General features: G+C 49.2%; 3 protein-coding genes across 3 annotated transcripts; 2 read left to right on the forward strand and 1 right to left on the reverse strand.

The window, feature by feature from the left end:
* Window positions 1-2,937: 2,937 nt before the first annotated feature.
* On the reverse strand, window positions 2,938-3,693 carry MYCGRDRAFT_51492 (uncharacterized protein; the record flags this gene model as incomplete). Its single annotated transcript, XM_003847639.1, has 1 exon — window positions 2,938-3,693. The coding sequence occupies one exon, from the start codon at window positions 3,691-3,693 to the stop codon at window positions 2,938-2,940; it is 756 nt and encodes a 251-aa protein (XP_003847687.1).
* Window positions 3,694-4,637: 944 nt separating this feature from the next.
* MYCGRDRAFT_30783 (uncharacterized protein) lies at window positions 4,638-5,172 on the forward strand (the record flags this gene model as incomplete). Its single annotated transcript, XM_003847613.1, has 2 exons — window positions 4,638-4,997; window positions 5,047-5,172. Coding segments are annotated over 2 exons (486 nt in total), but the record flags the coding sequence as incomplete, so codon positions are not given.
* Window positions 5,173-6,912: 1,740 nt separating this feature from the next.
* MYCGRDRAFT_31208 (uncharacterized protein) lies at window positions 6,913-7,095 on the forward strand (the record flags this gene model as incomplete). The annotated part of the gene is made up of 1 exon (XM_003847614.1): window positions 6,913-7,095. A coding segment is annotated over one exon (183 nt), but the record flags the coding sequence as incomplete, so codon positions are not given.
* Between the last annotated feature and the right edge of the window lie 6,630 nt (window positions 7,096-13,725).

Genomic DNA, 13,725 nt, shown 5'->3' on the forward strand with positions numbered 1-13,725 from the left:
CGGCAAGGTAGACCGCTCCTCACCAGCCTCGTAATCCTCCTGGCAGATGCCACAAGGATTGTCTGCGACGACGTCCGCCTCTGTGACCCGCGCAATCTGCTGAGCAACACCTTCATCGGATGTATGACGAAGGCCGTTCTCGAAAACTACCTCGAGCATATAAGCCCACTCACGAAACCTGTCGAGAATGCTGTGCGTTGGTGGAGGCTCGTGCTCGGGCCGCGGCCCTATCCAGGGTTCATTGGAGTCGACACCCATCCAGTGCATCATGTCCGGGATGACGGAGTCGCCTTCGTCGTGGGTGAAGTAGTACTGAGTGACGGCGATCTGGCGCTGAAAGATGCGATCCATGCGCACACGGTCGTTGCTGTTGAGAATGATCATCCCGCCGCGTCGCTCCAGTGAAAGGGAACCGTCGCGATTCATGCGCTCTCTGGAATGCTCAAGCGCAGCAACACGATCTTGAAGGGTGTGAAGGGCAGCAACATGAGGCTGAGGGCCATGAAAGATTGGATCGCGGTGTGGGAAGGTCAACGGTTGGCCGGCGTTGATGCTGGTTTTCAGCTCGTTGAGTCGGTCGAGGAGGAGATTCTCGAACCAGAGCTGGTCCTGGAGCGTGAAGAGGCCGACTCGATCGACTCCTTCAAGTGTTACGTAACCCCACGAAGACACAGTATCCAGCTCCAGGGTGAAGATGAGCACTTGCGCGCGACAGTATTCAATAGTCCCGGGTTCTGACCCTGGACCAGCTTGCGCAAGTGCCAGCTCACCCACACGTTCCTCATGCTGCCTCTCCTGCTCTTCAAATGCAGCTGCCATCGGATCGGCGTGAACGGGCTCTTGAGGTACAGGACCACGATATCTAGTAGCGTCGAAGGGCCCTTCCTCGAAAATCTCATCCAGAATAGAGACCCATTCGGCATGGCTCGGATCGACGCTGTCATCGTCATCATTGTTAGGATCATCATAGTAATAATCGTAATCCCTATCACCGTATCGCCCCGGAACAGTACCAAAGGGCAATCGTGGACCCGTCTCGGTATTTGCGTCGCGCGTGAAGTACCATTCAGTGACAGCGATGGCGCGTTCGAAGATACGGTCCATGTGCAGTCGCTCCCGTCCATTGAGAATCATTGTTTCGCTGAGTCGCGCGAGGGACAGGGAGCCATCCAAGGCGAGTCGTTCTCTACAGTGTTGCAGGAAAGCGACGCGCTCTTGCCAAGTCTGAGCGGTGACATCGCCAGGTCCGGTAGGGTAGAAGATTGAAATCTCCGACGGAAAGACCGTCGGGGTGTTGGAATTGCGGGAGGCTTGAAGCAAACGGCTGTGACGCTCTAGTATTTGCTTGACAGCCATGTAGTCTTCCCGAGTGAAAAGACCAACACGACCGACTCCCTCGAGATCGATGTGGGCATACATGTTCAGGTAGGCGAGCTCGACCCTGAGGATGGCGACTTGGGTGCGGCGGTATGCAATTGTTCCTCTTATTGAACCTCCGCCCGCTTGAGCAATTTCCAGCTCACGTAGGCATTCGTCCAGGATCACCATATCGTCACGGTCGTCTGAACCGGGCATGAGAAGGTCCTCGTGCTCGCCAGGGCCAGCCTGGTCGAAAATAGCAAAGAAGTTGGTGTTGCGACTCATGTTTCTTCTGTCCATGATTGCAAGTGAAGTGTCTTTTTCTCTTCAGAATGTGGTCTTTCGTGGACTAAACTGAAGTGTGGGTCAAGTTGAAGAGGTCTCAAAAGTCTGAAGAGGACGTTGTTAGAGTATGCCAGAACGGACCCTCTAGCCAGCGGGGAAGGAGAATGATAAAGGTCGTGAGAAAGCAGATGTCGACGCACGACGCTGAACCCATTGACATTGTCTCTCCAACAAACAAAGCACAAAGCGTTGGATTGCGTTGTGAAGACGTTGGCATTGTACGGGCATCACCATTGTGAATGGAGCTTTCAACCAGTGAGTACTTTGCATGACAAAGACATCGCTGCCTTGCCTTCTTTGTCGTTTCTCCAGTGGTCTCCGATACGCGAAGGAACGCCAGGTGGCTGACCGTTCGAGGACGTTCTCGAGAGAACATCCCTCTGAGCAGGCCCGAAGGGGCCCTATTGGTCCGTGGACTTGTTAAGGGAACCCGGCTTCGCCGTCAGTGTGTATGCACCGTCGGCGTAGGGAAGCGGGCAGATGTTGTATGTCAGTCAAAGCAACCCGCGCGCAATAGCAATAGCAAGAGCCGATCCGACGGCTCTTCAAATCGCCGGCCACTGCGCCATCCCAATCTCTTGAGCCAGCGTATAAGAGTCGATGCCAAAGACCGCCGCCTCGTTGGTTCCAAGATCCATCTGGAACGGCGTCATCCAATCCGCCACATCCTGCATGATGCCACTTGAGCAAGCATTCAGCGCGTCGTTACCATGGCCGCCCGTCCTGACCGTGGGCATCTCCGTGATTGTGACTTCAGTTGTATCCTCATTGCCGTCAACTCTCTCCTTGCCCGTCTTCTCCGCCAAGCCAGTCGCCGTTGGCGTCGCAATTGGCTGTGAGAAGTACGGCAGCAAACTGTGATGCTCCATGCGATAAGAGCTCAGACTGTTTACGCTCTTCTTGAAGTGTTCTGACACTTCGCACATTCCTGTCGTTTTGTTGACTTTGTACATGTCTCGTAGCTCGTACGGCCAGATGAAGCGGAAGGACTCGGCGAATGCGATGGTGGATTTGCCGCTGATGTGCCTGATGCCGTTGGCTACAATGACGTTGCGGACGTCCGGCCAGACGAAGTAGTCGGCGACGGCGGGATGGCCGAGGGATGCTTGTTGTTGGATTGTAGGTTGGGCGACGTCGGAGAGAATGCGGCGTTTCTGGTTCTTTGGGTGGATTTTGTGGACGCTGGGAGGGTTTTGGTTGTTAGAAGACTTCGGGCCTGAGAACAGCCTGCACTTACAGTGTATTCCTCATCTGCCAGGTATTTGCAAATCGTTCACAAGCACCAGCGCGCCACCAAAGTCCTTCGTCCAGGGCGCGAAGGAATCTCCAGCCGATGTCGAAGTGGTGAACACGCTCGGCCGCATCCCAGCCAAAAACCATGGCGCGGACGAGGATGTCCTGATCCTCATCCTCATTCGAGAGGTTGTCCGGTGTCTGCTCTACCCTTTCAAGAGCTTGATTCAGGCGAGTTGAGTAGCTGTTGTCGTCGGTATTCTCACATAGCATATTCACTCCCAACACCATCAAATTCCTTGTAGAGGACGCTGCTCTTGCTATAGGCTTCAATTCTCGTTCGTTCGTTTTGCTGGCTTCAGGCGGATCCCACTGGTCCTCGCTCGGTGATGCGGAACTGCTGCTGTTGGACCGGGCTTTGTTCGTGTGCGCGCTGTTTGTAAAGTCGGTCGCAGATTCCGGCGAGTCGTCTTCGGACTTGGGCGCTGCGGTAATGGCGGGCTGGCCTGCCTCGGGTTTCGTTGCGTCGTTGATCAGAGTACGGATCTTGGTCACCAGATTCTGCAGCGTATCGATCTCCTGCGCCTGTTCGGAGGCATGCTGAGCGAGATAGTTGGTTCGATTGTTGCCGCTCGCCTCGGTCAAATCCTTGACGGTCTTCTCGAGGTGCTCGATCTTGGCTTTGGTCTTCGCTCGGCTGGCCCGTTGAGCCTCGCGGTCATGAGCTCGCTTTCTTTCGATCCGACACGAACTCATCGTGATGTCGTCAGTGATTGGACATGGAATGACCTGGGATGTTTTGGACAAGGTGTGTGTAGTATGAGTTGAGTGATGAGCATGAGCAAACGCATGGGAGAGGTGCGAGGTCGAGGAGGAGACCCTGATTAATTATCCCCGGAAATTGCGGGGGAATGGCAGGGATCAAGAGATTTGGTTCACGTGGAAATGACGACGATGAGGACGAGGCATTTCTATTTCAACAACACCACAAAGAATGAGGAGCCTGAAATCGACTCGACACGATCACTGGAGTATACCCTCCCGAGACTCTACTCGTACAGCATGTCCATCCAACGTGATCGTTGAATGAACAACAATCTCGGCATCCGGCAGCCTGCCCTACATGCTCGTACGTGCAATCATCATCGTTTGGCTTCCCCGCCGGTTTGTCATCGAGCGATATGGACTTAGGTTGTGCCATCGACAGACATAATTCGCTCAAGCGGTCACTGTACGACCTGAAACGGGGAAGCACCTTCTGATACCAAGAGACTTGAGCCAAGGTGAAAGCTCGCAATGGCTCACGAGGCCTCGGCCTTGCAAAACTGAGAGTACATGAGTACCGGGGAACTTCATCAGACGAGCCTGGACTTCGGATTCGCTTGTGGGGTGTGGAGCAAGGGTGCTATACTTCGTAGTCCAACCCGGGGAACCGAGAAGCGAGAAGCGGAGACGTCTGCCCGATACTGATTGATAATACGGTCTTGTGCGGATCAGCTCCGAAGGAACCTCTGCCGGTACCATCTCGGGTTGAGCATCAGGTCCACAGCCGACCATGCTGGTTGACGAGGGAGAAATAACTTTGCTCCTCCAACATCAGCCGTTAGAACAAGACCCTGACGCCGACACTCAAGCCATCTACAGCAGCTAACATCACAGCCATGTCTTCCGCCGGCGCCAAAGGTCTCCGTCTCTGCAAGCGCTACATCACCACCCACGACTTCACCGGCAAAAGCATCTACGCAGATTCTCCCGCTCAAGTCTACAACTACAACCCAGGTTTCGGCGGCATGGCACGTTCCTACTCCGTCGGGAGCGTTCCAGCAGGCCTCACCGACGATATCGATGTCAAAGCCTACCGCGCGGAAGACGCCGTGACAAGCTACAAGCGGAGAGATATTGTTCTGCCTCAGCCTGGAAGTAATCTGGTAGTCGTGGATCTGGAGCCGGGAGCGAGCAGTCAGATGCATCAGACTGTTAGCGTTGACTACTCGATCTGCGTGATTGGGGAGATTGATCATGAGCTTGATAGTGGAGAGGTTGTGAGGCTGTATCCTGGCGTGAGTATACGACTTTAAATCTACGTGGAAGGGAGCTGATGGTATGCAGGATCATATTATTCAGAGAGGCACGATGCATCGCTGGACGAATGCTTCAAAGGACAAGCCGGCAAGGTTTGTGGCTTGCAGTCTGCCTTGCGAGCCCTTTGATGTTGGTAGCAAGATGCTGAAGGAAGTTCACCTCCCAAGGGAGAAAAAGGCGAAGCTTTGATGGCAATCCAATGGTCAGAAGTATGAGAAGAATGATTCTGGAGCATGCGAGACGTCTTTCCTGATCGAGCAATGCTTATCAGACATTGTTCGTTCTGGCTGCGGCCAGGGGGTTTCCCGGCCCTGTGCTTCTCGCAACACGATACTCCAACAGTGAGCATCATCGAAACAATGAGTATGTTCTGATGCGAATGGCATCGGATCCGTTGGCTTTGTTTTCCAATGATCTCTTTCAACCGCGTACCGACATTGAGTACAACCCGATTGTCTGCATAAAGAAAAGGCCCCATCCAACGCCATTTTCTGCGCAAGACCCTACAATAGTATTGTCAAGCTCATTGACCTCAGGAACAAGCACAGGTGCCGCCCTCTCACGGCATATATACTGCGCTGCACTGCACGACAGTAGCACTTTCTTCTGCATCACCTTCCAGCCCTTCAGACCTCACCAGACTTCATCTCAGAAGTCTACCACTCCCTGAAACAACTCAAGACAAGCATCGCAGGCCCTTGCTACTCTTCCACCGCAATCATGAACGCTCTCAGAAACGCTGCCGGCCTCGTGTTTCCCGTCCTACGCACAGGAACCAATACGGCTTCAACTACTGCCGACCTCGAGGCCTGCCGCACTCGACTCGATCAACTCCAACAAATTCGCCGCAACACCTTTGCGGTCCTCGATCCGGGATTGATCTTGGCGGGAACCAGGGAGATCGGCCTTCTCACACTCCAAGATAGGAACAACCTCGAAGCCATTGTCGACCGCCGGATCTTCCTGTTGGAAACCGCCATCATGACCGGTGTACCGATGGATCTTACGCGTGATGACCTCGTCCCCATCGACCCTGCGCAACCCACTCTTGGTCTCGGCGACCATCGTACTCCACTCTTGGTGGCGTACAGACAGGCGATGCACGAGCACGGCTCACTCGGACCCATCTTCGCGCTCAGCGACGAGGAGAGGGCACAGTTGGATCGTGTCCTCCAGCGTGAGATCATCCGCTCTGAACTCTTCGCCAACGACAACTCTGATGCGGACCTTGCGGAGTACCTCTATGAGCAGTGGAACACCGCCGACGGCATCGAAGCTGGAGTCGAGTGGGTTGCCCCGCCACCGATTGAGTTCACCTTCCAAGGTCAGAATCCAGGGTTTCTTCCCATGGACTATTATGGTATGCTGGCTGCGCTACCGACACTCCCAAACCCTCGGCAGCTCGCTCAGCTCACGGCAGGAGAGCGTATGCAGTTCCGGCTGATTGAGGAGGATAGGAATCCAAGCAGAGAACCGCAGAGTCCCTTGCAAGCTGACGCCCATCACCTCGCACGTCAGCTCCAAGCGCATGGGGATGTCGCCCTCCCTGCTTCACTGGTTCCTGCCGCCGCGACGGACGACGTCCGAACAACGGCAGCAAGAATGGATACCGACCTTCATGACCTCACGGATCGCCTCCAAGCTTTGGGCCGTGACCTCTACTATCAGGTAATGAACCATGGTCTTGTGCTCTTTCCCGAACCAGGTCGTGTTGACGTTGCGGTGGAAAGTTTTGAGGCGAGAGACGCGCTGGCCCGACACCAACAAGGTCGCATTCTCGGCGCTCTTGTCCAGGCTTTCACTCATACCCGCCCGGATCCGTTCGGATATACTCTCGTTCGCAACGTCGAGCCTGACTCTGTCCCGTCATCTCCGGTTCGCGGTCCCCTTTTGGCACTCGAAACGACTCAGGTGACCGAGGAGGACCTTGAAGGCGAAGACAACAGGTGCGGAATGTGTCATGAAGATTACGCAGTTGGCGAAGAGTGGTCGAAGCTCCCGTGTACTCACAGATTCCACAAGGACTGCGTGACACCGTGGCTAAACGAGTATAGTCAGGATGGGCGGTGTCCCTACCGTTGCGAGCCTCCTCAGTAGAGGTTCAGACTGAGGCTTTGCTTTTAAGTAATGGGGTCGCTTTTCATCGGGATCGAGGAGTTTGGAGTCTGCATTACTCGTCGTTTCAATTTGCTAAAATTGGGACAACTGGACTTGTGCAACGCTGACACCGGTATGAATATAGATCATAGACACAGTCGTTGGCATGAACGATATCCACAGAAAATGAAAGCAAAAAGGCATGAAGCCGGTCTTCGTCATCGACATCTTTCCCAAGTATCATGGAGGAATAGCAGCGAGAACATAATGACAACGGAGCCGAGCACCATTAACGTACAGCGAACGAGCAACAGCAGCGCAAAACAGCAAGAGAATTCAGTACCTTCGCTCTCCAGAGTCCCATCCCATAGCGGCAACGAAGAACGTCCCAAGACTCCGTCCTTGCCACGCCCGGTTCGCAAGTCTCAACATGAGACACCCACATTCTTCCATTTGCCCTGCTTGCCCGGATCCAAGCTGTTTGACAGATTAGATACATTGCGAACCGTAAAGAACTATTGGTACTTACTCTAAACACGTATCATCTAGCGGTCCCGAATAGGGTCCTAACACGGTGACTGGTCGCGCTGGGGCCTTGGCATTGCACCTGGAGTTGTTGTCCGTGAAAAACGTCATGGCACAGTTTCCGCGGTGAGTGATGGAAACGCTTTTGGCGTCGAATTTCAAAGGCGCGCCGCGTGGCGATCCGCAAGGAAGTGATCCCGTTCCGGTCATAGTGTAACGCTCTCCGTCGCAGAACAACTCGCGGTAGAAAGTGTGTCAATTAAGTAGTGCAATGTAGGGGTGAACTTCAAGATTAAGAAAAACTATGTGTTTCTTAAGGTTATCGACCTAAAGACTATATAGATGCCGTGATTCCAAATACCTAAAAGGGGTTGGGGTCTTATCGCTAATATCCTATAATATTATATAGGACACTAACTACGTAATTAGGCTATTAGAGTTAATATCCCTAGTCTTACCCTATTTTATAAATTAACGCTAATAGATCGACATACCCCCGAGATCCGTTTATATTATACTAAACGATCTTAACCCTCGCTCTCCTTACTATTAGAGTCGTCGTCCGGACCTTCGATTTCGGGGTCCTTCTTTAGTAATACCTTAACGTCCTCTTCGGGTAGTAGAATATTAATAAGCGCTAGGGCGGCGGCTTAACGACGGCGTTAAAGTTTAAGAGATTCTAGCTCGAACTCGCCGGATCCGCTAGCTATAGCGTTAAAGACGGCGGCTCCTTAGCCTCTTCTACGTTAGTTCCCCGCTATCGCGGTTATAGCGTCCTCCTCGGCGTAGGCGTCTCTTATTATCCGGTCGGGAGTAGTAACGTTACTCGATCGAGGTCCTTTAGGTAGAGGTAAGGGAGCGACCTTCCTAGCGTTACAGTTTATCTTTCTAGTCTTCGATTACTTAGACTTAGTATTAACGCCTATTACGTTTTCGTCTTCGTCCTTATCTTAGCGTTTACGTTTCGCGGGCTTCTCGACCTTAATAGCAACGGCCTTAGTAGGTTACTTCTTTACTAGTGCCTTCCTCTTAGTCGGCTTAGGCATAGGTATAAGCTCCTTCTCCTCTTCGTCGGAAGAGTCGTTAATAGGCTAATTACGTCGTAGGCGAGCTAGTAGTCCGGAGTAGTACGGAGTAAGGTAGTTTTCTAGATCGTTATCTCCTTTAGACTCTTCGTTAATAGCGTCTAGGGTAGCCTAAGCGACCTGTCTCTTCTTTTTACGTTCCTTAGAGGCCTTAGACTTACGATTATATTCTTTTACTATCTAGCGTATAGTCTTAATATCTAGGATCCGGTTGTTTCTAGTATTAGCTTTAGGCTTATTTAGGGTTTAGTCGTCCTAGGTCGGCGTAGCGTAGGCGCGAGTATAGTTTTTTAATATCGTAGACGTAGCGATAGGGTCGATGCTTTTAATAGTTCGATCCTTTCCTTCGCCCTTAAAGGTATAGAGGGCCTCTAGGTCCTTAAGAATCTAAAGAAGTCTAGGGTAGTAGATAGTAACTCCGCTCTTTATATCGTTAAAGATACGTTTAAGCTAAGTAAGAATGTCGATATACGGGACGTTAATAATAAAGGGAGCTAATAGGTAAAGTTTTGCTAAATATAGCGCCTTAAACTCCTTTATACGGTCGATTAAGTTATAGAGGGTAAGTAGGATAGACTTTAACTACCTCTTAGGCTTTAACTTGTTTTCCGTAGCGTCGCGTTAGAGTACTCTGTCTTCTCCTTTATTCTACCGGAACGCCTACTCCTTCGTTACGCTAAAGTTAGTAAACTGCTTAAATTCTCTAGAGAAGTCGTCGAATGTATCTTAGTAAGTCTTAACGATCTTATCGGTAATTTTAGGTTGTTTATCTAGAAGGGTTGTAGGCCTCTTAGTACTCTGCTACCTACTAGTTATACGTAGGGTCTTAGGAGTACGAGTTAATTTCTTCGTTAGGGTCTACTAAGGTTAGTTCTAACGACGTAAAGTCTCTATTATAAGGGTTCTACGCAAGGGGCCCTAGTTAAAGTTACCCTTTCTAGTCTTCTTCGTAGGGATAGGGTCGACTTCGGATCTATCCTAAAACTCTTTCTTAATGTTAGCGGCTTCGGACTCGGCCTCTTTAGTAGCTTTACGTTATTTCTCTACCTTCTTCTCTACTTTTAGGATAGCCGCTTCTCTTACCTTTACGTCCTAGTATACTATTAGGTCCTCTTCGGTTAGGTAACTATTCGTTCTTAACTTTATTTCGTATAACTAAATAGCTTTAAGGTCCCTAGCTTACTAGGCCTAAAAGGCCTTATTCGATTGTCCGGTAACTAGATTAGCTTAATAAAGTGTTATAGCGTAATTCTTAAACTCCTTTTTGGCCGGCGACGAGGAACACCTGTACGTGGTGCCGGCTACGAACCTACGACGACATCGTCGTCGTAGAGCTAAGTTTCCTCCGGAGGATTGGAGAGGCCGTCGATCCCTCTTCCCTTACAAAAACAATACGACCTAGAGGTACACCTCCCCTCGAAACACAAGCTACAACAGAACAATAGCACAATTCGAACGAATAGCCCTCTACGCTACGAACGAGAACGAGAAGAAGAAAGAAGCAGTCCACTCTGCCCTATACGCGCACCTCCTCGAAATCCGAATCGAAATCGCATGTCCCTTCTCTAGAGACTTCGTCGCCCTCGAAGGAAGCATACATGCACTTCAAAGAGCTAGAACTCGGTGGAATCTACAACTCTACGATCAACCTACGTAGCTATATACGCTAGAAGGCGGCATATAGTTCTACAAAGGCATATTAAGGACAAGAGAAGGCAGCGAGTTAGACAGCTGCTTCTTACGCTGCATCTCTTTCGAATTCGCAGCGTATATGCGAAGCGGAAGGATCCGCTAAAAATTCTGCAAAAGCTTGGCGCGAAAATTCTGCAGCCTTAGGCTGCAACACTGTAGCCCCGGCTGCACGACACTCGTTGGATTTCCTTTGTTTTGCGCTGCTTTTAAAGTCCTTCGGTAGATTCTACTTTGCAGATTCTACCTTAGGCACGGGGTCTCCCCTAAGGTCAAAGAATACCGAAAAATCTGATTGTAACTAGATCTACTGCTTTGCCTTTATAGCAAAGCCGTCCTACATAGTCTTGGACTCCGAAAGGACGTAAATGGAACAAACAAACAACAAACAAACAAACAAACAAAATAAACTCCTTTTTGTCGAGGATAACTATTTCTTAAGGAGGAGCGTTGTCCTTATTTAGGACTTTAGCTCTAGCTGCTATAGTATCCTCCTATATGTTCCCGTCGTTTAGGACTTATATGCTTTAATCCGGTATCTACGTATTACTTACTACGCGCTAATTAAGGTAGCGGTGTCGGAACATGTCGTCCTTATCGCTTAGTTAATCTTCGGCCGCTAACAACTCGCGGTTAACTATAGCTTTAGCTACTACGTTAATTACGTCTTCTTCCCTTAGATAAGGCTACGTACCCTACTAGTTGTCCTAAACTTTATCTTACGTACGAGCGGTTACGGCCTTAGCGGTAACTTAACGTAGCTGTTCTAGAGTAATTAGATTAGGAGGAGTATCGTTGCGCGCGTTCGGGTCGTTAGCGTCGATGCTAGACTAGTTGTCGCCTATCGTAGAGGTAGTTTTCGAGTATTTTCTCGACTTCGTAGTTAATTTAGGGACGTTTTTGAGTACGTTAAAGTCTAGAAGTAGTGCCTCGTTCTCGGGGTTAAGGTTGCGCCTATTTCTAGTATTTACTATCGCGATAGTACTACTATATAATATTAACACCTCTACTAATACAAAATAAGGTAGTTAAAGAAAAGAAGAGAAAGTAGAAGTGCAAACGGAAAAGATATAAGCTCTAAGAATAAGCACAGACTAGTGCTAAGGAATGCGTTACGGGTTTAGAAGTACGCGTAGTTCGGCATATAATAGCTATTTAGGCCTTTAGTACTACTAATTTTAGTTTAGCGCAAAAAGTAAAGTAAATTTAGCTTTAAAAGGGTAATCCGGTCGATAGATCCCTAGATGTATACGTCCTAGACTACTTATTAAGGTAGTAAACGTAATAATTTAAGTCCGTATATAATATATATATAAGGCTATATAATAGCTCCTAATCGTTATATAGACTTCTTTCTAATAGTAAAGTTAGGCTAGGCATTTGCCTAGCCCTTACCCCTAAGATCCGGTAGTAAAGTTTTACTATCCGCGTAGTCCTTACCCCCTAGATCCGGTAGTATTATTATTCGGAGCTAGTCTAGAAAGGCGCGATGCCGTTATACTAATAGTAGTTTTGTTATCCTATCCGCGGGCATTAAGGTAGTTTCGACCTATTCGACCTTAAGGTCTCCGGCTTAGTACCTCTTACGTAGCTAGCACTGCTATATATCTACATACCTTATCTTAGTATCTAGCTTTTAGCCTTATATAGTAACGACTCGAATAGTTTGCTTGTTATTATATAACAACCTGCCCTTACTGTTAAGGCTTAGGTCTATGCTTTTAAACACTCGTTCCTACTAGATTATCTCCGTTCTAGCATAGCTAAGTATATATAGCTCTAACTCCGTAGATAATTTAGTAACTATAGTCTACTTCGTAGACTTCTAGTCGATAATTCCTCTAAATAAGAAGAAAACTATACCCTCTAAGCTTCTTCGCGTCTCTAGATCGTCTACGAACGAAGTATCTAAGGCTCCGAAGAACTCTAGCGGTTACGATAGGTAGGTAAGCCTACTGTCGTCTTTGCTATACTAAACGCTTAATTAAGAGCTTTATAGTAGATATCTAATGTAATAATCTACTACTTTAAGATAATGTTCGGCTAGATTTACTAGATAACGTACTAGTAAAGAAACTATAAAAGCGATATCCGGTCTCGTATAGGATGCTACGAAGTTAAGAGAACTAACTTTTAACTACATCTCCTTAATTATATAGGGTTTCGCCTTTTCTTTTGCCGGTTCCTAATTAAAGTTTATCGGTAGTGTAGTGGGGAATATCGCACTGTCACGTGCGGTCTGTATCTAGCTTCAGCTTCGTGTGCAGGTCGGAGGATCAAAAAAAGACATCGACCTACGGAGGAACAGGACACCGACTACTAGCACCTCCGGAAGGACCTTTAACACGCATACGAGGCCTAATAGTACAGAGCTCTTAATACTACCTCTTTTGCCCCCCTACCTTTTACTCTAATTGTACAGTTTACCGCCCTTTTTGCCCCCTATACTACCTCGTACGTCCGCACTACTACTATCCGCGGGAGATCGGAACCTTTAGAAGTTCCCCCCTTACATTTTAGTAGACGATATAAGACTCCTTCCTTCGCGAAAGCGGAGAAGGAGGATATACAAAGGGTAGGCAGCAGTGCGGAAGTGCGGAGCAGCTACGACCTCGACAACAGCGCCGGTCGCCTTTCGAGTACTTACGACGCATACGACGAATACCCTCCCTCGAAGAAAGGATTACGATATACCTCTGCCCCTTAGCCAGGGCAGTAGGCTTAAGTACCTAAGATTAAAAGTCCAAGTTCAAAATACAAAGTACCTTAATGCACAAATCGCTATGTGCACATTACTAGATCTACTACCGAATACACCCTACCTTAATGCACAAATCGCTATGTGCACATTGCTAGATCTACTACCGAATACACCTAAATACACGAACACATAGACACATTCCCTATACCCTACCGAGCTGCATACCCTACACCAAGCAGCTCGTCGATACAGCCTAAGAAGGAGAAGGAAGAAGCCGAGGAAGCAAAAGAGTACATAAAAAAGGGACACTAACATCGCATAGAGGCTCGGTGTAAAGCGCTCTCGCACTAATATATACAACCGCGCTACCGGACTCGGATGTACGCCCTTAAAGCGCGACGCTATAGCGGAGAGCATATCGACTATAATAGACGCGATTTGGGGTAAAAAGAAGCCTCCTAGGCCCAAAATCGTACTACTATAGCTTTTCCTATGCCCGACTACCTACTAGTAAAGGTAAGCGAGACGAGCGGCGACCGCACCTACCGAGGTAGGTACGCTAGGCGTGCGGTAAACCCTATACGAGGCGCTCGTAAAGAAAAGAAAGAG

The sequence above is a fragment of the Zymoseptoria tritici genome, chromosome 13, assembly GCF_000219625.1.
Source record: "Zymoseptoria tritici IPO323 chromosome 13, whole genome shotgun sequence".
In the NCBI taxonomy this organism is placed as follows: domain Eukaryota; kingdom Fungi; phylum Ascomycota; class Dothideomycetes; order Mycosphaerellales; family Mycosphaerellaceae; genus Zymoseptoria; species Zymoseptoria tritici.